This window comes from Cnephaeus nilssonii (assembly GCF_951640355.1).
Source record: "Cnephaeus nilssonii genome assembly, chromosome: 19".
Taxonomy (NCBI): Eukaryota; Metazoa; Chordata; class Mammalia; order Chiroptera; family Vespertilionidae; genus Cnephaeus; species Cnephaeus nilssonii.
The window spans coordinates 25,622,608-25,650,584 of NC_137090.1; the positions used below are offsets into that span (position 1 = coordinate 25,622,608).

Here is a 27,977-nt window from a genome sequence, read left to right on the forward strand (position 1 = left end):
ATAGGAAGTGACTCTGGCTTAGATTTTGGCTTGCTCACGTAAGAGCCACCTCAGTCTGCTAACTTCCTTGTTTAATGATTTTCATAATAGTATGGGGTTTATTATGTATGTATATGTAAAATATATGAAAACAATAGCAAATGAGATGGTAAAATTTTAATGTACCGGTAATAAGATTTTAATGTAATAAGATTCTCATATGAATCATTAATGCAATATTCTAAATAGACTGTGATAAGCTTAGGATGTATATTGTAATCCCTAGAACCACTAGAAATATAATAAGAAGAAGCATTCCTTGCCTTTTTGTTGTTAATCCTGGCCTGAAGATATTTTTCCATTGATTTTTGGGGAGAGTGGAAGAGAGAGGGAAAAACAGAGAGAAACATTGATATGAGAGAAACACATGGATTGGTTGCCTCCTGCACGAGCCCCGACCAGGGCCGGGGCTGAGAAGGAATCTGCAACCAAGGTATGTGCCCTTGACCAGAATCAAACCTGGGACCCTTTGGTCCACAGGCTGATGCTCTATCCACTGATCCAAACTGGCCAGGGCAATAAAAATATATTTTAAAAAAGAAGTATAGATAAAAGACCAATAAGTGGAAATAAAAATGAAATGTATAGTATATTTGATTAAAAGAAGATTAAAAAGAGAAACATAGGAATAAAAACTTAGTTTTAAATGCCTATATTAGAAAAGAACAAAGTTTAACAGTATTGATCTAATATTCCAACAATAAGCTTGAAAAAGAAGAGCAAATTAAACCAAAAGTAAATGGAAGGAAATAATAGTTAATAAAAGAAATCAACAACAAAAAGCAGACAAATGACAGAGAAAATTAAAGACAAAAGCTGGTTCTTTGAAGAAAAAAATAAAATTAAAATCTATTAGGTGGATTAATCAGGAGAAAAATAAATTACCTATATCAGGAATTTAAAGGTGTTATTGCTACAGATTCTACTGATATTGAAAGAGTAATATGTTGAAATCTAAAAAACAAAACGAGCAAACAAAACAAACATTCATATATACAGCAAACAAACTGATGGTTGACAGATGGGCAGAGGTAGTGAGATGGGTGAAAAAGTGAAGATTAAGAGGTTCAAACTGCCGCCCTGGCCGGTTTGGCTCAGTGGATAGAGCGTCGGCCTACGGACTGAAAGGTCCTAGGTTCGATTCCGGTCAAAGGCATGTACCTTGGTTGCGGGCACATCCCCAGTGGGAGGTGTGCAGGAGGCAGCTGATCGATGTTTCTCTCTCATCGATGTTTCTTACTCTCTATCCCTCTCTCTTCCTCTCTGTAAAAAAGTCAATAAAAAAAATTTAAAAAAAAAAAAAAAAAAAGAGGTTCAAACTGCCAATTATAAAGTGAGTCATAGGGATGTAATGTAAGAAGGAAAGATAGTCAATAATATTGTAATTGTGAGGTGACAGATGGTTACTAGATTTATCATGGTTATTACTTCATAAGATATATAAATGTCTAATCACTATGCTGTATACGTGAAACTAATATAATATTGTATGTCAACTATAATTTAAAAGCAAATTAAAAAAATGATTACTGGAAGAAAAGATTTCAGGTTGATGAATTCTTAGTTTCCATCAGGAATTTTATTAATGTCTTTTTTGGTTATTTTTACAAATTTAATAATATGATATGATAAAAGGTTGTCCCGGGTTAAAAAAAAAAAACACAAAAATGGTAAAGACCTCTGAAAATTTTGCCTCCATTAAAGAAAACTAACAAAAATTGCCAGGATCAACCTTTTTGTAACTGTGAAAATTAGCAAAGACCTTGCAACAAATCAGGGAACGCTTATTCAAGAAAAGTGGCTGAATTTTGGTAAGAACATAAGAACAGCAAGCTGTGGTGTTTCAACTTGCTCTATTTCATTATTCCAACCCCAGCTCTATGGTAGTATGGAAAACCAATAGTCTGCAAACAACTCCAAGACCTTAGAAAACACTGGGAAACATTGGTTTCTAGGCATTTAAGGAAATCTCTATCTGGTCATTAACCGCTCACTAGGCTAACGGAGCAGAGAATCTAGTAGCAACGTATGACCAAGAATACAGATTTCATGGAATTAAGTCAGAAAAGTCTCCAAAATAAAAACAACAAACAGCCACAACAAGAAACCCTGGGAACGGGGCAATCTGGTGTCCACGGTGCCACATTGTATTATTTTATTTTTTAAATATATTTTATTGGTTTTTTACAGAGAGAAAGAGAGGGGGATAGAGAGTTAGAAACATCGATGAGAGAGAAACATCGATCAGCTGCTTCCTGCACACCTCCTACTGGGGATGTGCCCACAATCAAGGTACATGCCCTTGACCAGAATCGAACCTGGGACCTTTCAGTTCGCAGGCCGAAACTCTATCCACTGAGCCAAACTGGTTAGGGCTATTTTTTCTTTATATATATTTTTATTTCAGAGAGGAAGGGAGAGGGAGAGAGAGATAGAAACATCAATGATTAGAGAATCATTGATCAGCTGCCTCCTGTAAGCCCCACACTGGGGGATTGAGCCCGAAACTCGGGCATGTACCCTGACCAGGAATCAAACTGTGACCTCCTGGTTCATAAGTCGATGCTCAACCACTGAGCCACACCAGCTGGGCCACATTGTATTATTTTAAATATCAGGTTTTGAACAAAAAATTATGATATACATACAGAAACAAAAAAAGAATGACCCATATGAGAAAAAAACAACAACAGAAATTGTCCCTGAGGAAGTACAGGTATTGGACTTACATAGACAAAAACTTTGAATCAGCTATTTTAAGTATGTTCAAAGAACCTTAGGAAAGTATGAGAATGATGTCTCTCTAAATAGAGAATATGAAGATAGAAAATTGTGTTTTTTAAAGAGCCAAATATAAATTCTGAAGTTGAAGTATACAGTAACCAAAACAAAACATTCATGAGAGGAACTCAGCAGCAGATTTGAGCAGGCAGAAGAAAGAATCTGGCTAGAGGTCAATTAAGATGACCCAGTCTATAAAACAGGGGGGAAAAAATAAAGAAAAATTTAAAAATAAAGAAAGAAAAATGAACAGAGCCTCAAAGACCTGTGGGACACCAACAAGCATACTAACATCACAGAGTTCCTACAGGAGAGGAGAGAAAGAATATTTGAAGAAATAACCTTTAAAGGAATAAAAATAGTGAGAAGGCAATAATGGAGAGAGAAGAACAGAAAAGATGTAAGACAAAAATATATAGCAAATGGCAGATGTAAATCCTTCTTTATCAGTAATTTAATGTAAATGTTCCAATTAAAAGACAAATCAGTAGAATGCATTAAAAACATGATCTGACTTATATGCTGTCTGTAAGAGCCACACTTTAGATGCAAAGCCACAAATAAGTTGTAAATAAAAGGATGGAGCCCTGGCTGGTGTGGCTCAGTTTGCTGGACCTGGTCCCACACACCAAAAGTTTGCCAGTTTGATTCTGGTCAGGGCACATTCCCAGGTTGAGGACTCGATCCAGTAGGGAGCATGCAGGAGGCAGCCGATCCATGTTTTGTTCTCTCTCTCTCTCTCTCTCTCTCCCCCCCACACAAAATATCTTGAGAAAATAAAAGGATGGAAAAAGAGATGCCCTGCAAGCAGTAGTCAATAACAAGATAGACCACATTCAGGTAATAAAACAAGTCTTCATAAATTTTAGAAGATTGAATAATACAAAGCATATGCTTTAACCACAGTGGGATGAATTTAGCCTACTAGGTCTTAGTAAATATCTACTGCATGGAATTTGAGAAACATAAAATATGCCCCTCCCAGTAATTTTTACTGTCTAATCAGCCCTTCTAAACATCTGGGAAACAAAAATTCACAAACATTCTTTTTGTTGTTGTTGTTAATCCTCACCCAAGGATATTTTTCCCATTGATTTTTAGAGAGAGTGGAAGGGAAGGGGAGAGACAGAGAGAGAGAGAAACATCAATGTGAGAGAGACACATCACTTGGTTGCTTCCCCCAGACGCCTTAACCTGGGCTGGGAATCAAACCTGCAATCGAGGTACATGTGCTTGACCAGAATCGAACCTGCGATCCTTCAGTCCACAGGCCGATGCTCTAACCATTGAGAAAAACTGGCCAGGGCCATTTTTTAAACAATACATTATAATGCTTAGAATTTTAATAAAGAAGATACATTTAAAAAGTCATAACATGCAGAAATAGAGACCAAATGGAATAACATAACTCACATTTCATCAGCTTTTAACTTTATAATTTTCCTTGATTTTAATTTTTGCAAAATTATAACCCCTGGGGTCTTAAGTGCTTTTTAAAATTAAACAAAATGAGCCGAAACTGGTTTGGCACAGTGGATAGAGTGTCAGCCTGTGGACTGAAAGGTCCCAGGTTCGATTCCGGTCAAGGGCACATACCTTGGTTTTGGGCACATCCCCAGTAGGGGGCGTGCAGGAGGCAGCTGATCGATGTTTCTCTCTCATCAATGTTTCTAACGCTCTATCTCCAATCCTCTCTGTAAAAAATCAATAAAATATATTTTTAAAAAATTAAACAAAATGTGTATGTGTACACAAAATTAAGACTGTCAGGAAATGCACAACACTTGTCAAGAAAAATTATGACAGAACTTAACTTTACTCAGAGCTTCCTTGGTTTATAGTTGAACAGGTTGCTAAAACTCTATGAAGTCTTAGCATTTTTAGCTTCCAGTGCTTGGAATAACCCATATTTTTAGCTTGTGCATCTCTCTTATCTAGTAGGGCTAAAGTTAATGCAACAGATAATCTTCTGTGGACTCCGCTTCATTTTGCATGCCATGCAGGCCAACAAGATATTGTTGAGTGCCCTGGCAGGGTGGCCTGGTTAGTTGGAGTGTCATCCCGTACATCAAGAGGTTGCGAGTTCGATTTCCAGTTAGGGCACATACCTAGGTTGCAGGTAAGGTCCCAGGTGAGGACAAGTAAGGGAGGCAACTGATCGATGTCTCTCTCTCTTTCTCTCAAAAAAAAAAAAAAAAAAAAAAATCAAAAAACAAACAAAACAAAAACAAAGCCCAACCAGAACATATCCTCTAGTGACAATTTAGAAAAGAAAGGATATTGTTGAGCTTCTTGTTAAATCTGGAGCCATGATGGATGCAGTTTCAATCAACAACTCAACTTTAAGTAGAGCCATTGAGAGCTGTAGACTGGATACTGTCAAATAATTGATATTGGTGCTAAATTCCAGCTGCTCTGGATGTGGTTGTTTATGTAAGATCTGGAGTCTGGAAGCCACAATGGCAGAGCTAATCAGGAAGAGGGAGCTGCGGAGGGGGAGGCTCAGTGAGAGGTAGACTTCGAAGACTTCACGATGCCCTTTCAGAGGAACAGGGTAAGCTCAAGCATTGGAAGCTGCTTTCAAGACATGGCTGTGGGGGCTGGTGGAGCAGGCCGTCAGGAAGGACAGGCTAAAAACTGATGGACAGGAGATGTTCAAGTGGAATTTCTTCTTTCCACAAACATTCTGGCATGAGTCAGCAGGCTGCCTCACCCATGAGAGCTAGGTCAGAGGGATTTTATGCTGTTTATTTCCTGGAAACTGCTCCATCCCTCCCCTTGAGGGACAGCATTTCATAGTAGAAAATGCTTGCCTTCTGGAATCAGATAGTCGGGATGCCAATATCCATGGTCTCAGGTAAGTTATTTAGTGTCCCTAAGCCTCAGTTTTCTCATCTGTATTGAGATAATCATACCTACGTCAAAGATTTGTGAGAATGAAATGAGATAGCATGTACATACATCTTAATTTCCTACACACCTCATCTTCTGTCTTCCTCCTCCCTATGCAAACAACAATGTGATATGAAAAAAGAACAAGTGGGCACAAGGGGCCAGGAGGAATAGATGTAGGGGAACTAGGAGTTAGAATGTTGAGTCAGCAATCCTGAGCTAGAATCCCAGTCCTATTTTATATAAAATTCATGACCCTCACCTGTAAAATGGATATAAGGCCTTCTGTCTTGTAGGGTTTAGAAAGTCTAGAAGAGATTATAAGGATGTTAGAAACTAACATATGTGACCTTTCTACCACACAGTATGTGCCCCATAAGTGGTATCTATTATTTTAGCAGTAGTCTATGACATTGACCTTTTTCTTATTTTTGCTGCTCACCCTGTCTCCAATGCGAATTCCAGCTAACTCCTCTTTAAACACGGTCTTTCTTTGCCCTCCCCGCCCCCCTCATCTCCTCTCTGGAACACTTCTTGCCTCCTGTACACCCACTTTTCCTACTCCCTGGCCAGAGGGGGAAAAACAGCTAGAAGAATGGAAATAAATCTAAGCAAACAATTTCGAAAAAAAAAAGTGTTTAAGTTCCAACATTATTGTTATCTGAGTATATGTGAGAGAAAAACCTTTGTTAAACTGGGATGTCTCCAAACCCTAGTCAAGTTGAACTGGAAATTTAAAAAAAATAAAAATCCTGTTATATCGCGGGGGTCTGGAAAGAAATCGCCCAGTTTAAGCATGAGCGTGTGACTATGGGCTCCAGCCTTCAGGGATCCAACGACGAAATGCAAAGCGCAGGACCAGGGAAGAGGAAGGAAGGATTAAAAAAGGAAAAAAAGAAAAAAGGAAAAGGGGCAGTCGTTTAACCGATCCTACAGTTATTTTTTTAAAGTCCTGTCCTGATAAGCCCCCTTGGCTCGCGGAGCGCTGGGGACGTCGCGGGTCCAGGCAGGTTCTCGAAGGAAAGAAGTAGCCGGACTAGATCTGGGCTGGGCTCCTGCGCCCTGGGGATCGCCCCCCGACGCCTCGGTTTCTCCATCCGCGGAGCGGCCGTAAGGATAACCGGAAGCCCCCAGCCCCACCCGCTAGTTCCCCATCGGTCCGCAGCGACCCCAGGCTCCCTCCCTACCCCCCGGGTCCCCTCGCGCCGGCCCCGCCCTCGCGCCCGTCCCCCCGCCCCCCGCGCCCCACGTGACTTCTCGAAAGGCCGCGGGCCCGCCTTCTCGCCGCTCAGTTTCATTTCCTGGGCTGCCTCGGGGGGAATCGTGCAGCCGTACCCGTCCCTGCACGACTCGTCCGGTCCCCCGAGGAGCGCCATGGCGGACCTGTCCCTGGCCGAGGAGCTGACGTGCTCCATCTGCCTGGAGCTCTTCAAGGTGCCGGTCACCACCCCGTGCGGCCACAACTTCTGCGGGTCGTGCCTGGACGAGACGTGGACCGTCCAGGGCGCGCCGTTCCAGTGCCCGCAATGCCGCTCCGCGTACCAGACGCGGCCGCAGCTCCGCAAGAACACGGTGCTGTGCACGGTGGTGGAGCAGTTCGCGCAGGCCGAGCTGGCCCGCGCCAAGCCGCCCGACGACTGGACGCCGCCCTCCCGCGCCGCGGCCCTCAGCCCCGCCGGCCAGGTGGCCTGCGACCACTGCATGAAGGCGGCCGCCGTCCAGACGTGCCTCGTGTGCATGGCCTCCTTCTGCCAGGAGCACCTGCGGCCGCACCTCGACAGCCCCGCCTTCCGGGACCACCCGCTGCAGCCGCCGGTCCCGGACCTGTTGCAGCGCAAGTGCCCCCAGCACAACCGGCTCCGCGACTTCTTCTGCCCCGAGCACAGCGAGTGCATCTGCCACATCTGCCTGGTGGAGCACAAGACCTGCTCGCCTGTGCCCCTGAGCCAGGCCAGCGCAGACCTGGAGGTAGGGGGTGGCGGCGCGAGGGGCAGCCTGGGCCTGCTGGGTGGTGCAGAGGGCGCCTCCGTGGGCATCTCCGCCTACGCTGGGTCACCTGAGTGGGGACACGGCCTTTGCTGAGCCTGAGATCTGGGGCAGAAGACACAGGTGGTATTGCCTGCCTTAAGCCTAGTTAGTGCTTGTCTGATGGTGTTAATAGAGGGTTTTGAACCCTCAAATAGGAACCCGGGAGGTTCCCTCTGTTCCCTCATGAAATCCTGGCGACACCCAGGAGGTGGGGATAATGAGTTCCATTTTTCAGTAGAGGAGATGGAGTTCCACGGAAGTTAATTTAGCCCGAGGAACACAGCAAGTGGCCAACCAACAGTTGGCCGGTTCTCCTCAGGTACCAGCCTCTTCACCAAGTCTACAGAGTCCAGGGCATGGCACTCGCGTGGAGGGTTGGGATCCTATGAGCAAGAGTCACCGAAGAGCTGGAGAGTCCCAGTGACTAGGGAGGATCCCTGCGAGTGGGAGGGCTTGGATAGGACGCGACCGACCTGCGGGAGAGCCAGCGCTCTTGCAACAGAGTACCCTCCATTCTGGCTGTGTGCCCGTGGGATAGGATTTGGCCCCGGGGCCTGAGTCCTCCTCGGTAAGGTGAGGAAGGGGGGAACAGGTTGACGTCTAAGGGGTTTTCCAGGTTTGTGATGATTTTAGTGGCCAGAACCTCCGCCTGTGTCAGAGGAAGAAAAGATGTCACCAAACCACCTTTCGTTCATATCAGTCTAAGCTCCCCAGCGCGCCTTGATGTCCTTTCATTCTCCCAGCGCTGTCACGGAGAACAGGGACTGTCTTCGTGTTGTCAAAGCGGACCTGAGCCTTGGGGAGGTGTGTAGCGGCACCAGGACCTGGGTGCAGGCCTCCCTTTTCTCTGGCCACAGCCCTTCCCCCACCGGGCCTGCCCCTCCCAATCTGAGCTGGGTTCTCAGAAGGCAGACCTTCAGGCCTTGCCGGGGGAGTTGACCTTTGAGGTGCAACCATCTGAGGCCCAGCCACCTGGGTCTTCTCTCTGTTCGTCATAGGAGCCTGCTCTGCCCGGATCCGCTGTGGTTTAGGGCAAGTCCCTGCAGTTCTCTGTTCAGTGGGATTGGTAGCATTCCCGTGGCTGGGAGGCTGCAGAGAGGAGCTGTGTGGGAAGTGCTTTGTGGGCCAGGTGGGAGTGGCTGTTGACGGGGCTCCAGGCATAGCTGGATGTTGAGTCCTGGGTTTGAAGGCTGGCTGCTTCCTAGCTGGGAAACGGTCAAAGGGGATAATGATAGTACTCATCTCAGAAGGTTATCGGGAGGATTAAATGAAGCGGCCTATCAACAGTGTGTTACAGTGAATGCTCATTTCTGTTACTCCTCCCAGGCGGGGAGGAGAGCTTGCTGGGCAGAGTGCCAGGTTGCCCAGATCTGTGCCTCGGGAGGGTGCCTGGGCCTGCCCCTGAAGACTGGGGCAGCCGGGCTCCTCCTGGCCAAGGGCCCTTCTCGAAGTTCTTATCCATGGAGGCAGAAGGCAAGCAGGGGCAGGAGGGCCCTTCTGAGCCTGCCCCCGACCCACCGCTCTCTCAGCCTCCAGGGCCCAGAGCTGGAGTCTGCACCCAGTTTACTTGTATGCCATACACGTTTTGATTTTTTTTAAAAAATTTGTTTATATTGATTTTTAGAGAGAGGAAGGGAGAGGGATAGAGAGATAGAAACATCAATGAGAGGAACATCATGGATCGGCTGCCTCTGACAGGCACCCCTACTGGGGATCAAGCCCACCACTGGGGCATGTGTCCTGACAGAGAATCAAACTGGCGACCTCTTGGTTCCTGGGTCAATGCTCAACTGCTGAACCACACAGCTGGGCACGTTTTGCTTTTTTTTAAAAAAAATATTTTTATTGATTTCAGAGAGGAAGGGAGAGGGAGAAAGAGATAGAGACATCAATGATGAGAATCATTGATTGGCTGCCTCCTATACACCCCCTACTGGGGATTGAGCCCACAACCCAAGCACATGCCCTTGACTGGAATTGAACCGGGGACCCTTCAGTCCGAAGGCTGTGGCTCTATCCACTGAGCCAAACCAGTTAGCTGGTTTGCTTTTTTTTTTTTTTAATATTTTATTGGTTTTTTACAGTGAGGAAGGGAGAGGGATAGAGAGTTAGAAACATCGATGAGAGAGAAACATCGATCAGCTGCCTCCTGCACACCCCCTACTGGGGATGTGCCTGCTACCAAGGTACATGCCCTTGACCGGAATCGAACCTCGGGCCCTACAGTCCGCAGGCCGACGCTCTATCCACTGAGCCAAACCGGTTTCGGCATGCTTTTTGATTCTTGTAATAGGCCTGTCCCCACCAGCTCCCCCCTTTCCCCATTGTCCTGGCTGCGTCCTTTACCCACTCTCCTTTTCCAGTCCCGCTGCTCCGCTCACTGCTGGTGGCAGAGCCAGCCCTAGAAGGGAGTGCCGCAGCCTGGGGCAGCTGGCTGGTCTCCATCACTCAAGCGGGCGGACTCAGGACTCTGGTACCTCCCACGTGGAGGACCAAGTCCCCAGGCTGTGAAGGGACCCTTAGAATTTCCGTGAATTGGGGAATTGTTGTGGCTCTTAAAGTCCTTGGACCGCTTCCTTTTGTCTGGAGCGGCGTGGGCCCCTTTCCACCATCAGGGGACTGTTAAGTCTGTTTGATTAATGGTGGATAAAACCTTTCAAAATAGAGAGTTTGGGAGTTCACTACTAAGAGTGGCTCTGGCTCTCAGAGGCAAAACGATTGGCGGCCCCTCTCCCCCGCATCTAGAGGTTTCTTCCAGCTCTGAGACCTGCTAGGCGTGGCCTGCGGGGGCCTGGCCTTCAGCCTTTGGCCCAGTTTGTCTTGGCCACTGAGAGGCCAGCTCAAAGGGCATTGTCACAGAGGTCGAGTCTGAAACAATATTAGTGACTTGGGCTTTCGGGTCGAGTTAGTGTGGCCTTGGACTCTGCTTCTGCTCTTTCATTCAAGGTCAGGTTCAGCCCTGAATATCTCTAGTGGAGTGGGAGAGGCAGGAAAGAGGAAGGGAGGGTCAGAGTATGTTGAACCAGCTAATTAGGGGAAGTAAAATGTCCCCTCCCTCCCCCCCCCGCCCCCCCTCCCGCTAGAAATTCTGTGTGCTCAGTTTGGACGCATGTCTGTAATTGTAACACTAGGATCTTGTAACACCAGTTAATAGCGACGTAATGTCAGTCAAACCACCTAATTACTCTGTGCTTCAGTGGCCTCCTCTGTAGAGGGCAGGTAACTGCACCTTCACGGTTTTGCCCTTAGCTTCAATACAGGCAAAGCACTAGAGCCATGGTCGGCAAACTGCGGCTCTTTGGCCCCTTGAGTGTGGCTCTTCCACAAAATACCACGGCCTGGGCGAGTCTATTTTGAAGAAGTGGCGTTAGAAGAAGTTTAAGTTTAAAAAATTTGGCTCTCAAGAGAAAATTTCAATCGTTGTACTGTTGATATTTGGCTCTGTTGACTAATGAGTTTGCCGACCACTGCCTAGACAATGCCTGGCTTGCAGCAGGCACATAATAAACACTACCTGTGATCATGACCGTGGTGGTGGCTATTTTCCTCCCCATTTCTATGCCCCAACATTTCACCTGAGCAGGGAGGTAGGGACTGAGATATTATGAAAATTTAGAGAAATAGTAAGAGGCCTTGGATGATATGATCTTCCTTTGTGTGCAGTTTATCTTTGTTTCTGCAGGTGGCTAGGGGCCTAGCAATTCTGAATCCCCTTAATTCCATTTCAGGGACTGAGCTGGCAATGGGCCGGTCTATTGCTGGTTTATTCTTTATTCTTAGGGTGTGGCCCTGGGAGGTCCCCACCTGTGGGGTTTACCAGGTGAGCTCTGGCCTCTGATTTTGTTCCCCTGCCTCCCTGAGCTGACAGGCCCTCCCAGCTGTCTTCTGGAATTGGCAGGTGCCAGGCTTATCTCGGGGTTTTTTTCCTCCTGGATCTTGGCTCTGTAACCCTACCCTGTCTGCTTTTCTGGTTGCTTGCAGCGGGGAGGGTTGCGTTGAATGACCTCATCTGCCGTTACTGAAGCAGCTGTCCCAGCTCGTTCTGTCGCCTCTTTGTGAGCTTGACCGCCTTGCGGTCTTCCTTGCCGCAGTTTCATCACCTGTAAAATGGGTGCTGGGGAAAAAGCTCATCATCATCCAAGCTGACATGTAGTTTACACACCTCACTAAGTGGGCTGAGGACTTCTGTGGTTTCTGGGTGGTTCACGTTACTCCCACTAGCCCTGCGAGGCGGGAACAGTTGTATCTCGTTAGTGGCCAAGGAGACTGGGGTGAGAGGCAATTGGACAGCTGGGCACTGGGACTGGAACCCTGGTCTGTGTGGCTCCAAATCCTATATTCACAGCACTGTCTCCCCAAAAGGATGAAGGGAGGTAGTAAATATGAGAATGCTTAAAAAAGCTACAAGCAGGCAAGACTTGGGGTGGCGGAAACACCACCTGTGGGATAGGCTCAGGGGATGGTTCGGTGTTGGGTGCTGGTGGGGGCTGGGCCCAGGTGCTCTCTCACCCTGTTTTGTTTTCTCCACAGGCCAAGCTGAAGTATAAACTGACAGTCATGTACGGTCAGATCAACGGAGCAGTGCGAGCGCTGGAGGATGTGAGAGCCAGGCAGAAGGATGTGCGGGTGAGTGACAGGGCTCTCCACCACCAGCCCTGGCCCTGGGCCTCCCTCCGCCTCCAGGCAGGACAGGCTCAGCTGTCATCTCCTCGAGGCTCATGGTGGGCTCATTCACAGTGTCAGAATTAAACGTCAGCCTCGTAAAACATGCCAGGAGCTATGTGTCCAGGAGAGAGCCTTCATAGACCCAAACAGGAGACCAGCTACAAGCCCAACGTTGGGGGAATCGTTAAAAATTCGTGTTGAGCCCTGACCAGTGAGCTCAGTGGTTAGAGCATCAGCCCACACACCGAAGGGTTGTTGGTTTGATTCCTGGTCAAAGGCACATACATGGGTTGCTGCTTCGATCCCTGGTCCGGTTGGGGCATGTGCAGGAGGCAACCAATTGATGTGTTTCACACTGATACTAGGGTGAGGATTAACAACAACAATAATAATAATTAGTGTTGAAAATTAGTAATATAGACAGTGGTTATGATTTTTTTTGTTTTGTTAATCCTCAACAGAGGTTATTTTTTCCATTGCTTTTCAGAGAGAGTAGAAAGGAGGGAGGGCAAGGGAGAAGGACAGAGGAGAGAGAGAGAGAAACATCGATTGGTTGCCTCCTGAACGCACCCCAGCCGGGGCCAGGGATGGAACCTGCAAGCCAGGGATGTGCCCTTGACTGGAAATCGAACCCGTGACCCTTTGGGGCGTGGGCCGGTGCTCTAACCACTGAGAAATTCTGGCCAAGGCGGGATTATGATTTAAGTGGGAGAAAAACAGGGAGCAAAAAGTGTATGCCCACCGGCGTTGACCTCTTTGTAAGAAGGGAGTGCATTTGTCTTCCAGGACTAGTGTCACCAATTGCTGCCGACTTGGCTTACAGCTACAGAAATGGGTCCTCGCAGTTCTGGAGGCTGGGAGTCCCAAGTCAATGAGTCAGCAGGGCCTCACTCCCTCCCGAGGCTCTGGGAGGAGCCCTTTCTTGCCTCTTCAGCTTTTGGTGGCTCAGGCACTCCTAGGCTGGCGGCTGCATCACTCCAATCTCTGCCTCGGTCTTCACATGGCCTCTTCCTCCCTTGGGGACGTCTCTTCATGCTCTAAAAGCACATTCGTCATTGGATTTAGGACCCTCCTGGCTAATCCAGGATGATCTCATCTCAAGAGTCCTACCTTAATTACATCTGTAAAGGGTTTTTTTAAAGTAAGAAGTATAGGAAAAGGATAGTAGTGCAAGTGTTGCAATTTTTATAAGGCTGCATTGTGTTTATGTCAAAAGAAGATCTGATTTTTATGTATTTATTTATTTTATTCTTATTTTTAAAAAATATATTTTTATGGATTTCAGAGAGGAAGGGAGAGGGAGAGAGAGAGAAAAAAACATCAATGATGTGAGATAACCACCGATTGGCTGCCTCCTGCACGCCCCATACTGGGGACTGAGCCCGAAACCTGGGACCCTGCGGTCCACAGACCGACGCTCTATCCACTGAGCCAAACCAGCCAGAGCGAGGATTTGATTTTTAAATACCCTGACCTGGAGCTGCAGCATCCAGTGTTATTGTGGCAGCTGTGGTTTAGGGAGACAAGGCCTGGGTAAGACTATCAGCTCTGTTACATATTAGCCTGTGATACGTTGGTCCAGATGGCAGATCCGTGAGCCTTTGTTTTCCCGTCTGCATAATGGACCCATGGCTTTCTGAAGGTGGGTGTGAGGCTTAGGTGAAAGGAAGCAAATGAAAGAACCTGTATGGGTTGGGGGTGGGGGGCAGGCTAAACTGCTGTAACAAAGATACCCCCAAAATTCAGAGGCTTAAATAAGATAGAAGTTTATTTTGCTCACTGGGATAGTTCAAGGCCGGACACAGCCACCCAGACTAGTGGGTGTCTGCTCCACGGGGTCATTCAGGGACTCATGGTCTTTCCTTCATATTGCGTCACAACTCCTTAGGGTGTTTTCTGCATCTGTTTGGTGGAAGCTGAGTCACCATTCCATCTCTGTTCTAGCCTGTCAGAAGGGCAACAGGAAGAGTGTTGCGTATATCACTTCTGCTCATACCGAATTAGGAGCAGCTTAGTCACATGACCAAGCCTCACCGCAGGGAGGCTGGGAAATGTAGTCCGTGGCTTCGCAACCATGTGCCCTCCTGAGACTTCAGGGATGCTCTCTTACTGAGACTGAGCACGGGGGGCCATTCGCAGTCACATTGGAGATGGCAGGGTAAGGGGTTGGGTAAAGAAATAACTGAATTTCAATCTCCCTGTATATTGCCCATCTCGTGTGCATTTCTGTTTTCATGTTGAGTCTGAGCTAGAGCACTGCTGTGCCATAGAAATACAGCGTGAGCCTTATCTGTAATGTCGGATTAATTTTAACATCGAGAGAAATTCACTTTGATAATACATTTGATTTAACTTAGAATATCCAAAAAAATGATTATTTCAACACAGAGTCAGTGAAGTGTACTGAGATATTTTGCAGTCCTTTTTTTGTACTCCGTCTTTGAAAGCCAATGTGCATTTCACACTCACAGCACATCTTAATTGGGACGAGGCACGTTTCAAGTGCTTTGTAGCCACACCCAGCAAGTGGCTATGGAATTGGGCAGTCAGTTCCTGAGGGTGGTATTCTCTAGAAATTTTCTAGAGCAGCTTCACACCCTCTCTTTAAAAAAGAAAAATTACCCACGAGCTGCTTCCCAGCTTACGAAAGAAAAACGTCACCGATGCAGCTGAAGCCCTCGCTCTATGCCCCGCCCCTTTTATATCCCCCTTCCTCTTCCGGAAGTAACCACTATCCTGAATTTATTTCCATGGATTTCTTTGTACTGCTTTATGTTGTGTGCCTCCCTTAGGCAATAAACGCTACCGTCCCGTTTGTATCTAAGCTTTCTATAAAGAGCATCAGTACTGTGTGTCTTTTTCTACAAGTTGTTTTTCCCTCATGAAATGTGTCGAATTTATTAAATGCATCGCCCCAGTTCATTAATTCTCATTGCTGTTCAATCGTCCATCCAAGGTACATGCAGCCTGTATATTCAGTCTCCTCTTGCCAGGGTTCTGCTAGTTCAAACAGTGCTGCTTGTGAGTGTTCTCGCGTGCGTCTGTGGGGATTTTTCTGGAGTATATTCCTTCAGTCAGTTGTTGGGACACAGGGTCCGAGCGCCTTCAAATGCACTAGAACAGTGGTTCTCAACCTTTCTAATGCCGCGACCCTTTAATACAGTTCCTCATGTTGTGGTGACCCCCAACCATAAAATTATTTTCGTGGCTACTTCATAACTGTAATTTTGCCACTGTTATGAATCGCAATGTAAATATCTGTGTTTTCCGATGGTCTTAGGCTCTACAGCAGCAGTTCTCAACCTGTGGGTCGCCTAGCGGTTCTCAAGAAAGGTTGAGAACCACTGCACTAGAAATTGCCAGATTGCTCTCCAAAGTGGTCATGCCCCTGTGTGCTCCGCGTCTCACCAATGCTTGGTCCCACGGGCTTAGCTTTGTCAGCCTGATGGATGTCTTCTTGTCTTGGCATCTTAGGAGGCTGCACAAAAGAAGACAGAACAGCTTAGACAAGAATACTTGGAAATGAAGGCGCTCATTGATGCCTCTGAGGCCAGCTCCATGCGGAAAATAAAGGAAGAGGAGAAGAGGGTCAGCAGCAAGTTCGACAATATTTACCAGATCCTCCTCAAGAAGAAGACGGAGATCCAGACCGTAAAGGAGGAGATTGAAGCTGCCCTGACCAAGGGGGGCGAGTTTGAGTTCCTGGAGGTGGGTCTTGATGAGGACATTGTTGAACACTCTTCCTGCCCAGCATGACGATATTGATTATAGGGGCAACGGGGCCTCAGGGAGTGGGGTCTGTGAGAGGTCATTGAAAGCATCCCTGACACACAGGCTGTATTTGTTTTAGATGCTGTGTGAGAACTCACCGCAAGCACAGTGGCTTAGATCACACATTGACTGTGTCACACTTCCCGTGGCTCAGGAGGCTGGGCATGGCTTAGGGGGTTGTCTTCTTAGGGGGTGGTCTCTCACAGGCTGCGTGCTGAGTGTTGGCGGGCTGCATTCCTTTTGGAGCTTCCTCGGTGGTTGGTAAATCCAGTTCCTTACGGTGCAGGACCAAGGTCCCCGCTTTCTTGCCGGCTGTGCGCTCTCAGCTCCTAGAGGCTGCCGCAATTCCTTGCCACATGGCCCTCTCCCAACTTGGCAGCTTACTTCAAAGCTCATGGGAAATTCTCCCGCTAGGAAGGCCCAGCCCCCCTTTTCAGGCCTTTTACCTGATTGAGTCTGGCCCATCCAGGAGACTCATCTTTCTGATGAACTCCAACAGATTTGGGCCCTGGCTGGTGTGGCTTACTTGGTTGAACATTGTCCCATGCACCAAAAGGTTGCCAGTTCAATTCCTAGTCAGGGTACATGCCCGGGTTGCCAGCTTGATCCCCAGTAAGTGGTGGTGGTGGTGTGGGGCATGCAGGAGGCAGCTGATCGATGTTTCTCTCTCTCCCTCTCCTTTCCACTCTCTAAAATCAATAAAAATCATACTTTAAAAAATCAACAGATTTGGGAGCTTCATTACCTCTGAAAAATTTCTTCACATTCACTTGTCCTGCTTGTTCTCAAGGGAGGGGATTATATAGGATGTGTAACCTTGGGAAGGGGTGGGACTCTTAGGGGCTATCTTAGAATATTGCCTACTGTATGCATCTTGCTCTCTTCCCTAATCCCTCCTCCACATGGTCCCTGGAAGTGTCTTTTTTTTTTTTTTTTTAATATATTTTTATTGATTTCAGAGAGGAAGAGAGGGATAGAAACATCAGTGAGAGAGAATTACTGATCGGCTGCCTCCTGCACACTCCACACTGGGGATTGAATCTGCTGCCGGGCGTGTGTCCTGACTGGGAATCCAACTGTGACTTCCTGGTTTATAGGTCGACACTCAACCTCTGAGCCATGCCGGCCAGGCTAGAAGTGACCTTATAAAGCACAGAGCCCTCTGCCCTTTCTGACTTCATGTTCCGTAGTACAGCCCCCAGGCCTTTGATGACCGGGCCCTGCCTTTGCCCGCAGCCTCATGTCTTGCTGCCCACCCCCAGCCCATGCTTCGTGCTGTGGCCACAGCAGAGCACTCACCATTCCTCCTGGCACTGGATCGTGTCCCAGGGTCACCAGCTTCCTCCGTCCTCCCTGGATCCCATTGTTTTCCGTTACTGACAATCCAGAGCATGCCCCCCACCTCTGCGGAAGCTCTTGCCGTTGTGCTAGATGTGCTTGTTTTCCTGTCTGTTTAGGCTGTCAGCTCCGTTCAGTGTGGCCCGTCCTTTATGGCCACCTTTCTTCTTCCTGGCATGTCCAGCCCTTGCAGAATGCCTGGTATGCAGTGGGTGGTCTGGTGAGCCCATTGATTGGGTGACGTGCTCTGATCCCTGGAAGGCCCAGATTCCTTGTTCAGGTCCAGGGGAGGGTAGAGGAGTGACTGGTCCACCCTAGGCTGGAGGCTGTTAGTTTCTTCTCATTCCGGTGTGTTGGAGTAGCTGCCTCGAGCTCTGAGAAGGGTGCTGAATCCACATTTGGGCCTCTTGATACCCTGTGACCTGACTCTTGTCTCAAAGTTTGGGACATCCTGGAAGACCCTTCCTTGTCATCGGATGTGCCCTAGCTGAGTCCTGCACCTTGAGACCTCCCTGTCCATCCCAGAACCTGTGTTCACAGCTGGGCCTGAGTCTCCCGTGCTGCCTCAGCCACAGCTGGAGGAGTGGAGGGAGCATTTTCCATGGCGGTCAGGGGACCTGGGTCCCAGCTTTGTCCCTGCCACTAATTGTCAGAATTCCTGGCAGGTCACTTGTCATTTCTAGACTTCAGTTTCCCCATCTCTCAGGGGAGCAACCTCTGAGGGTCCTTCCAGTTCCAGATCACTGTCTTAAAAGTGGCACTTGAACGCCCAGCGACCTCAGGCCTGTGACCGGGAAGGCTGATGGGACTTCCCACCTGCAGGGTGGGTGGGGGTGGGCGCAGGGCAGCTCCCCCCGGGGTTCTGGAGGCTGAGCCCAGGGCCTGGCTTCCTGGAGCTACCTGCGCTGACCCCCTGGCTTGTTCCAGAAAGCGGCAAAACTGCAGGCTATCTCAACGAAGCCAGTCTACGTCCCCAAGGTGGAGCTGAATCACGAGCTGATAAAGGGCGTGTGCCAGAGCACCATGGACCTCAAAACCGAGCTGAAGCGGTGCCTCAGGAAGCCCGAGGAGCCCATCACCTCAGGTAACCATCAGCACCCCCTCACGGAGCCCCACTGAGACCCCTGAATCTGGATGGGTCCCCTCAGCATTTTGGGGTACAAGAGAGGGCCTTGATCCCGAGCACTGGGACTTAGTTTCAGGGGGCCTGCCACGAAGACGCCCAGTACCTCCTCATGGAGGGCTTGGTCCCATGGAGGAGCATAATCCGTGGATGAATTAGCCCCCCTGCTACCTCAGTGGTGCCTGGTCTGGGGAGAGGGAGGGGCGGAAACCCAGAGGGAAGGAGCTCCAGGCACCTCTGTGTCATCACTATGAGCAAGGGCCTCCTCCCGCTGTGCGCTGGAAGACGCTGAAGCTCAGAGAGGGGGCAGAGGTCACAGAGCTGGGTGCTGGTGGAAAAAGACTCGACCCCAGCTACATTTTAAGCCAGAGAAAAGAGGGAACGCCCCAGACTGGTCCTCCTATGACCTGTCTTCTAGCTCTTGTAAAGGATGGGAGGCGAGAGTGGATGGGATGTGGGGGTGGCTGTCTTTGTAAACCCGCTACCGCCCGCCTGTGGCAAAGCTGGCTCCTGGGGTGTTTGGGAGGAGCCCCATAAATGAGCACCTTCTTTGTTGGCACAGGGGAGCCTGCAGAGCATGCCACGGCGCCCACGCCAAAACCCACACGCCCTGTGAAGAAGGTCCCGAGTAAGTAACCCCACGTCCCTGTGGCAGCTGCATGGCTGTGGCTGGCGGGGCTCCTTGCCAATGGGCACAGCCTCTCATCAATCACTGCAGAGCCTGGGTGCTGGAAGGGGCTGTGTGTGCCATCTGACCCGTGAGCAGTGGATATTCGAGCGGCCTGGAACAGGAGCTCTGGCGTGGGGCCCGAGAATGTGCATTTCCTACGGGCTCCCCGTGATGCCGACGCTGCTGGCTGGGCCAACACTTGGAGAACCGCTGTTTTCGCTAAGTCGGTTTCCGTAGGCACACGCTCCCGGTAGTTCTTAAGGACTGTTGTGATACTTGGCCAGCGTATTGTTTTTGCTGACTCTATTTTTGCTTTTTGCATTTTTCCTTTTATGGAGATACAATTTACGTCCAGTAAAATGCACAGATCTTAAATACAGTTAGATAACTGTTGACCATTGAATTCGTGTGTGGTACTATCACCCACATCAAGATAAAGTATTGCCATTACCCCAGAAAATTCCATCATGCTCTTTAAGCGTCAGTCCTTCCCCCACACCAATCACCATGGAGTTATTTGCCTGTTATCTTTGTCAAGTTAAAACATCCTAGCTTTATCGGGATGGGTCACATTCATGCAAATGAATGTTAATATGGTCTTTTGAAAGTGTCATTGTGTTGTGCTTTACAATGTCTTAATTCTGGAATTTTTTTTTTCTAGAAGAAGAAAAGAAACCCAAGAAAGTTCGTAAGTTATGCGTTTCTGCTCTGTTTCTTTCTTTTTTAAAAAAAATAAACTTTATAAACCAAAACACAAGGGGTTCAGTCTTTTTTTTAAAAAAAAATATACTTTATTGATTTTTTTTTTTTTACAGAGAGGAAGGGATAGGGATAGAGAGTTAGAAACATCGATGAGAGAGAAACATCAATCAGCTGCCTCCTGCACACCCCCTACTGGGGATGTGCCCACAACCAAGGCACATGCCCTTGACCGGAATCGAACCTGGGACCCTTCAGTCCGCAGGCCGATGCTCTATCCACTGAGCCAAACCAGTTAGGGCTCTGTTTGTTTCTTGAGACTGGCTGAGCGCAGTGCTAAATGCTGTCCTGTCTCATCAGGATTCTGTGATGGGGCCTCAGTTGTAGGATTATGTCTGGAATAGCAGGTTGGAGGTGAGGACAAGTGTAAATGAAGAGGTTCACATACTGTTCTCAGGTTGGAGGTGAGGACAAGTGAGTGTAGCCCTGTCTGGACTCACTGTGTTGCCCTGGCTGTCCAGGTATGCATCTGTACAAGTGACTTTTTTATAAAAAGAAAAATAAACCTTTATTGTTGAAAGTATTACATATGTCCCTTTTCTTCCCCCATCGCCCTCTCCCCCTCACCCAAGCCTTCACCATTTTTTAAGTTTTGTTTTTTTTAATATATTTTATTGATTTTTTACAGAGAGGAAGGGAGAGGGATAGAGAGCCAGAAACATCGATGAGAGAGAAACATCGACCAGCTGCCTCCTGCACACCCCCCACCGGGGATGTGCCCGCAACCAATGTACATGCTCTTGACCGGAATCGAACCTGGGACCCTTCAGTCCGCAGACCGACGCTCTATCCACTGAGCCAAACCGGTTTCAGCTTTTTTAAGTTTTTAAAAATATATATATTTTTATTGACTTCAGAGAAGAAGGGAGAGAGAGAGAGAAACATCAATGATGAAAGAGAATCATCAATCAGTTACCTCTTGCACGCCCCCACTCGGGATTGAGCCTGCAACCCGGGCATGTGCCCTGACTGGGAATCGAACTGCAGTTCATAGGTGGACACTCAGCCCTTGGGGCACACTGGCTGGGCAGAAGTGACTCTTGAAAATCAGCTTAGAAGGGAGTAGAGGCCATCAGGTCACTCTGTGTCATGTCCCCAACATATGTTTCTCCTTCCTCATCCCCAGCCGCTGCTGCTGTCTCACCCAGCAAGCTTCCCACCTTTGGGTCCTCGGAGCAGTTAGTGGATTTAAAACAAGCTGGCTTGGAGGGTGAGTTATTGTGGACAAGGGGCAGTGGGAGGTCTACTCTGAATTTGTTCTGAAAATGGCTTTCTGTTTCCTCACCCAGCTGCAGCCAAACCCACCACAGTGCAGCCAAACTCAGTGTCTATCAAGGCCAAGGTGCTGGAAAACTTCTTAGCCAAGCCCAGACCTGAGCTCCTGGCGTGTGAGTAGTACCTGCCGGCAGTGGCTGTTGCCGAAACCCCACCGGTCCCGCTGCCAGCTCTCTCTCCTCTGGTTTTCCTTTTGACTCCCTGCCATTCCAAAGCCTTGCCACGTGCCGTAACTTCTCCCTCTCCCGCCCAGCTTCTGCGTCACAGAGAAGAGAGGCGCTCAGAAGGGGCCTCCCTCATCCTCTCATTGCCATCTCACTTGACTCCATACCCTCTCTCTCCTTTCTCTGTTCACTTCCTCAAGGCCAGTTCCTCGGCCAGGACTCTGGATCTTACCCCTCTTGCTCTCTCTGGAACTTTATGCTCTCAGTTAGGCCTTAGTAATGGATGGATGAGTGGATGGATGGAAGGATGGATGGACTGATGGACAGATGGATAAATGGATGGATGTGTGGCTATATGGATGAGTGGATGGATGGATGGATGAATAGGTGGATAGATGGATGCATGGAAGGAGGAGGGACAGACAGATGAATAGATGGATGGGTGGGTGCATGGATGGATACAATAGTAAATAGATGGATAGATGGGTAGATGGGTGGATGGGGGAATGGATAAAACAAATGAATAATACTACCAGTTGAGAAAAGGTTTAAAAGTGAGAGCACCTGGGCTCCTTGTAATTGATTGCTTGGGGTGATGCTCTTGTAGATGCTGTTAAGGTCATCCTGGACTACAACACTGCCTACAGCAAGGTGGCTCTGTCGGAGAACTACACTGTGGCCTCTGTGGCCGAAACACACCAGAGCTACCGGCCACATCCCCAGAGGTTCACGTACTGTTCTCAGGTGCTGGGCCTGCACTGCTACAAGAAAGGGATCCACTACTGGGAGGTGGAGCTGCAGAAGAACAACTTCTGCGGGATGGGCATCTGCTATGGCAGCATGGCGCGGGAGGGCCCGGAGAGCCGGCTCGGCCGCAACAGCGCCTCCTGGTGCGTGGAGTGGTTCAACACCAAGATCTCTGCCTGGCACAACAATGTGGAGAAAATCCTGCCCACCACCAAGGCCACGCGGGTTGGCGTGCTTCTCAACTGCGACCACGGCTTCGTCATTTTCTTCGCTGTTGCTCCCGACAGGATCCACGTGATGTACAAGTACAAGGAGGACTTTACTGAAGCTCTGTACCCGGCCTTCTGGGTGTTCTCTGCAGGCGCCACGCTCTCCATCTGCTCCGCCAAGTAGGCAGGCCCTGGACACTCTGGCCGACTGCCCGGGGCGTGCCCAGGACTCGAGCGAAAAGGCTGCAGGGTTGACTCTCGGAGGTCTTCCCTGACAGTCCCCAGGGGTTGCCCTGATGGGAGGGGGGTTGATGGGAGGTAGGAGGGTGGGGAGATGGGATAAGGGAGGAATTGGGCCCAGGAAAGGCGTGGGGGTGATTGTCTTGTGGGCAAGGAAGCGTTCCTACGTCCTGTTGCCCCTCAAGGCAGGCTCCCCCCCTTCCCTGGTTCTGGTAGATCCCCAGGGTGCTGGGTGCTGGACAGGGCTTTGGGGGGAAAGTCATTAGAGCCCCTTTTCTTTTGGAGAACATCTCAGGCCACTGCAGTCCTTTCTCGGACCCCTTGGTGGGTGCCCCTATGCTGTCTTGTGATCTTGGTGTTTCGATTACTCTCTTTAGGGCTACTCAACTCTATAGAGCAGCGACTTTCAACCTTTTTCATCTCATGGCACATAAGCTAATTGCTAAAACTCGTGAGGCACACCAAAACATACATTTTTTGTCAATCTGACAAAAAAAAGGTATAATTTTGATTGGTTCACACGGAACAGTTACTGTTGTGTTGGTTGTTGTCATTTTTTTAATTTGACAATCTCAGGGAAAGAGGTCCGTGCTCCTGACTAAATAGTCAGGTATTGCAATGTTTTAAAAATTCTCGTGGCTGCAGCACACCTGTTGAAAATCGCTGCAGTAGATTGAAAAAAAAAAAAAAATTCCAAGTCTTTGAATTGCAATATTATTCACCCTCCCTTCCTGCCAGTACCCACATGTGAGGACTGTGGGTGAATGCTCAGATTCCTGGTTCTATTTTGTGCTTGAGGGCAGGTCTCCACCCAGACCAGAGTTTCCCCAAAAAGTGGGTCCTCTTCTTCCACTGGACAATAGCCTCACCCCCCTTCTGTCCGTATCACCCCGCTGAGAATTTTTAAATGTTTACTCCAACAGGAACCTTTTCTGTCTCGGGCCATGATCTGAATCAGCCCATGTTGAATTTCTTCTTTTTTTTTTTAATCCTCACCAGAAGACATGCTTAGAGAGAGAAGTACCAACAGACACATCGATGTTAGAGAGAAACATCTATTGGTTGCCTTCCATATGTGCCCCAACCTGGGACCGAACCCACAACCCAGGTTATGTGCCCTGACTGGGAATCGAACTGGTAACCTGTTGGTGCACAGGACCACACTCAACCAACTGAGCCACTCCGGCTGGGCCTATGTTATAGAATTTCTAATTCAAGGTCAAGGTGACCCAGGTCCTGTGTGAATGGAAACCCCTCCAAGTCCCCAATATTATGAAAGGCATCTCATGGCTGTAGCCACAGAACCTTTCTGGAGGCCTTCTCCCCACAGCCTAGGCTTTGGGGCAGGGAATCCTGACCTGGTTGCCAGAAGTGTGTGGCTTTGGTCTTGTTAGAGTATCTTGCCTTCTTATTGGTACTTCTCCTCAGGATAGCTGCCTCTCAGCAGGATTGTGGGATACAGAGCTGGCATAGTTGAGCAGCTAGCTAAGCCCCATCTCTGAAACCTGTTATCATAGGAGAGGTTGTATGTAGCTGCCTCAGGGACCACCATACTAGCTCATCTGGGGTGACTACCTACAGCTGGGATGATCTTCTAGCAGATCCCATGGGGAACAGCAACTTCCTGTTCATCCCGGCCACAGGCTGCTGACCCACCGCTGGCCCTTGCACGAGTCGGAGGCCTGTCACTGGCCCTCGCCCCTTTCGCTGTCTTCTTCCTTTAAGCCAATTCTAGATGTGGGCATGGACCAGGCTAGGGCTCAGGAAGACTGTAAGGATCAGCGAGGGAACCAGCTGCAGGATTCTAGCACAAGGGGCTGTTTTCGTGCAGTGAAAATAACCCCAGTCCATTAAGGGGCGGGAGTGAATGGATGGCTGGAATTTCCCGAGCTTTCTATATCCTCCTGTCAGGATGTGAGTGGGAAGAATTTCACCTCTTGTGGTGGAATGAGTCCTGCTCTGGGTTTGCCTGAGAGAGGAGCTTAGGCCAGGCTCTTTGTGGTAGGAAAAAAGCGGTCACCAGCAGGGTCTGGGGACCCCAGGCCTTTTCGTGTGGCTATTTGAGAAGGTAAAGCCTCTCTGGCCTTGTGCTGGCATTCCAGGGCACTAGTCAGGCCCAGAGCACGTGGTGTTCCTGACAGAAGTGTGGATCTGTGTCATCTCCCAACAAGGACTGTCACTTCCTTGGGGGAGAGACCATCTTTGTAGGGGAGGCTTCCCTGCAGTAGTGGACATGTGGTTATCAAACGTTTTCTTCCCTGGCTACCGGGAAGAAAGGCTCTCTGATGATTCTTCTCTGCTTTTGGAGATGGCCAAAAGCATCTTCATTGACCTTCTGAAACAGTAGCCTTGTCTGGAGCCAAGTCATACTTGGGAATCAGCGGGGCTTAGAGGAGAATGCCCAAGATGAACCCAGGGTCCTACTGTGGCTCTCTCCCGCAGAAATGAAGGCAACAGAGAGGGCGCTTCCCCGGCCATTGACCCGGGAAGGATAGGATAGGGAAGCACACGTCCCTCTGTTTATTAGAGAGGCAAGTAGGTAACCCAAGCTCTGTGCAAGGTGCTTTGGAGGTGTAAGTGAGGCGCACACCTCGCTGTCTCGAACCTCATATCCCCTTGCCCTGTAGGGCTACTGCCTCACCCTGGAGTCCTAGGGTTGGAGGGACCTTTGCATTCATCTGACTTCTCGCTTTGCAGAGTAAGTCAAATGGGGAGGTATGGGTGATGCTTACTGCTCTCGCCAACCCATCCTGGAGGAGATGCTTCCTAGATGCCTCCTGCATGCGTCCTGGCACCCCAGGGAAGTGTCAGAAATTTCCAGAGACACAAACATAAAAATACATCCCAGACGTGGGTGTCAGGGACTGTCTCGGTCACTCTGGCATGATAAAGCAAAGGTCAGGGTCAAGTTTCTGTACTATTCAAGACTGGTTGGCTAGTTCCTCCTGTCTTAATGACTCTGAAATCGATAATTGATAGGTTACCGCTTACCTTATGCTGACCCCCATTGATTTTTGTTAATCACAAGTATCTGAGCTGTTATTTCTTGAGCTTATTTATTATAGCTTTGATTCTTTATGAGATCATCAGGGCTATAGGCATGGATCTTTTGAAACTTGCAAGAAATACGAGGACCAAAGCTGGCTGACTTGCCTTAGAAGCTTGGAATGTAGGAAACCGGTGTTTGGTGTTCTTTCTTGCAGCTCAGTGTGTGTAAGACAGTGTTACCCATCACACTGGGGTGAGCGAATGAGGTGCCCAGGGGCCTCTGTCACCCAGGCCCCACCCAGCTGCTCCCAGATGTTGAGATGTCAGCAGACCTATAGCCCGTTTGAGACTGGCCATGGGTGAGAATTCCTGATAGGATGTCCCTCTGGGCTTTGCTTCAGGATAATCCAAGGATGGGTGTAGGGAGAAGGGGTGGGGTATGAATGAAAGGGTGAGCCACAAGCTGGTAATCAATGAAACAGTTACGGGATGGGATAGTTCATTAAAATATTCTTTCTACTGTTGCATATTTTGAAAAATTTTCACGATAAAAAGTTTTAAGAATTGAAATAAAGCATAGCTCAGGCCAGTGATAGGCCCTGTCGGGTGATTTTATCCTTGTTCGCAGGGGTAGGAGGTGTGGGTTTGAGGTTGTTATATCAAGTCATCCCCTCTTATCTGTGGGGTATGTACATACTTATGATAAAGTTTCATTTATAAAATTAGGCACAGTAAGAGGTTAGCAATAATAACATAATGAAAGAGACCAGTTATAACAATATACTGTAATGAAAGTTATGTGAATGTGCGCTCTCTCTCTCTCTCTCTCTCTCTCTCTCTCTGAAAGTATCTGATAACCAATCTGGTAACTGAGAAGGCTACTAAGTGACGAAGGGAGGGCTTACCTACCCGGCTGGGATGGGGTGGGACTTCATCATGCTACTCAGAACTGTGCACAATGTAAAGCTTATGAATTGGTTATTTCTGGAATTTTTAGTTTAATATTTTCAGACCACCATTGACCACGGGTAACTGAAGCTGTGGAAAGTGAAACCATGGATAAGGGGAGACTATTATAATAAAGAATTTGACTGGCCTTTATTATACTAAAGATTTTGACTGGCCTTTGTCCCTGGTTTCCAGAGGGGAGATTCTGAATCGTTGGCATTTCCTCAGGAAGAGGAGTGTCTTTGTCATTCACGAGCCCCTTGGGTCACACTTGAGTTTATGCTAGTTGAGATGACCCAGGATGGGGCCTGGTCATCAGAAAGGCCAACCATGAGGTTAGAAGGTTGGGACTTCGAGCCAGCTTGACCACGACGCGAGAGGGCCTGGAGATGGATTCAGTTATGCCTTTGTAATGAAACTCCGAAAAAATCTCTGGACACTGAAACTGCTGAACACAGCGATGCACCCCGATTCCACAGCCGTGCACTTGGGTCCCTCCGAGACGTCACTCTGTGTCTCTTCCTTTGGCTGGTCTTGATTTGTATCCTTGATAAGCAAACTGTAATCATAAGTGTAGCCCTTTTCTGAGCTCTGTGAGTTCCAGTGAATCATCGAACCTGAAAGGGGTTGTGTGCTATATACACTGGATGCTTATGTAGCCCCAAGATCCAAATGTTGAAACCTAACCCCCAAAGTGATGGAAATGGAGGTGATTAGGTCCTGAGGGTGGAGCCCTCTTGGCTGGGATTGGTGCCCTTAACCTTTTGCACTCGGATGTCGAGTGTGACTCGACACGGTTAGCATCGGTAGCCCATCCCTTCCCTCCCTCCATCCCTCCTCCTTTATTTGGGCTTTTCTTACATTAAATAAATAAGTTTGTATGAAAAGAAACTCCAGTTTTTTATTCTACTGCCGCGCTTTGTAAAATCTGGGGTATTTAAAAAATTAAATCCCGAGTAGAATAAAGGAATCAAGAAAAAAGCAAGCGAGTGCAAAGGGTTAATAGAAGCCCACAGAGCCCCCTTGTCCCTTCTGCCATGTGAGGGCACAGGAAGACACCAGATACAAAATCTGCCAGCACTTGCATCTTGGATTTCCAGCCTCCAGAACCGTGAGAGATAAATGTTTGTTGTTTAAGCCACCCAGTTTATGGTGCTTTTGTTATAGCAGCCCAGACCAAGACGTCATGGGGACCTTCTGGATTTGTGGCCCGTCGGTCAGAAGTGCGGGCGGCCTGGGGACCAGTGAAGTGTGGCTGGTGTCTGAAGTGAAGACAGTCTTGTTGGGACTATGACCTTCAGCCTGTGGAGCCTGACTCCGGGGCCAGGTGGTTCAGAATG

General features: G+C 48.4%; 1 protein-coding gene across 1 annotated transcript; it reads left to right on the forward strand.

Moving 5' to 3' along the window:
• Positions 1–7,018: 7,018 nt before the first annotated feature.
• TRIM25 (tripartite motif containing 25) lies at positions 7,019–27,973 on the forward strand. Its single transcript, XM_079798851.1, has 9 exons — positions 7,019–7,680; positions 12,271–12,366; positions 15,880–16,113; positions 18,442–18,598; positions 19,200–19,265; positions 19,969–19,995; positions 21,193–21,276; positions 21,356–21,454; positions 22,113–27,973. The coding sequence occupies exons 1-9, from the start codon at positions 7,087–7,089 to the stop codon at positions 22,643–22,645; spliced, it is 1,890 nt and encodes a 629-aa protein (XP_079654977.1). The 5' UTR covers positions 7,019–7,086; the 3' UTR covers positions 22,646–27,973.
• The last annotated feature ends 4 nt before the right edge of the window (positions 27,974–27,977 follow it).

Bases quoted from the DNA above. Each gene is read 5' to 3' on its own strand.
- TRIM25 (XM_079798851.1), top strand. From the start codon at position 7,087: ATGGCGGACCTGTCCCTGGCCGAGGAGCTGACGTGCTCCATCTGCCTG. The intron at 16,114-18,441 runs GTGGGTCTTGAT...GGCTTGTTCCAG, and splicing joins GCGAGTTTGAGTTCCTGGAG to AAAGCGGCAAAACTGCAGGC. The intron at 18,599-19,199 runs GTAACCATCAGC...TTGTTGGCACAG, and splicing joins CGAGGAGCCCATCACCTCAG to GGGAGCCTGCAGAGCATGCC.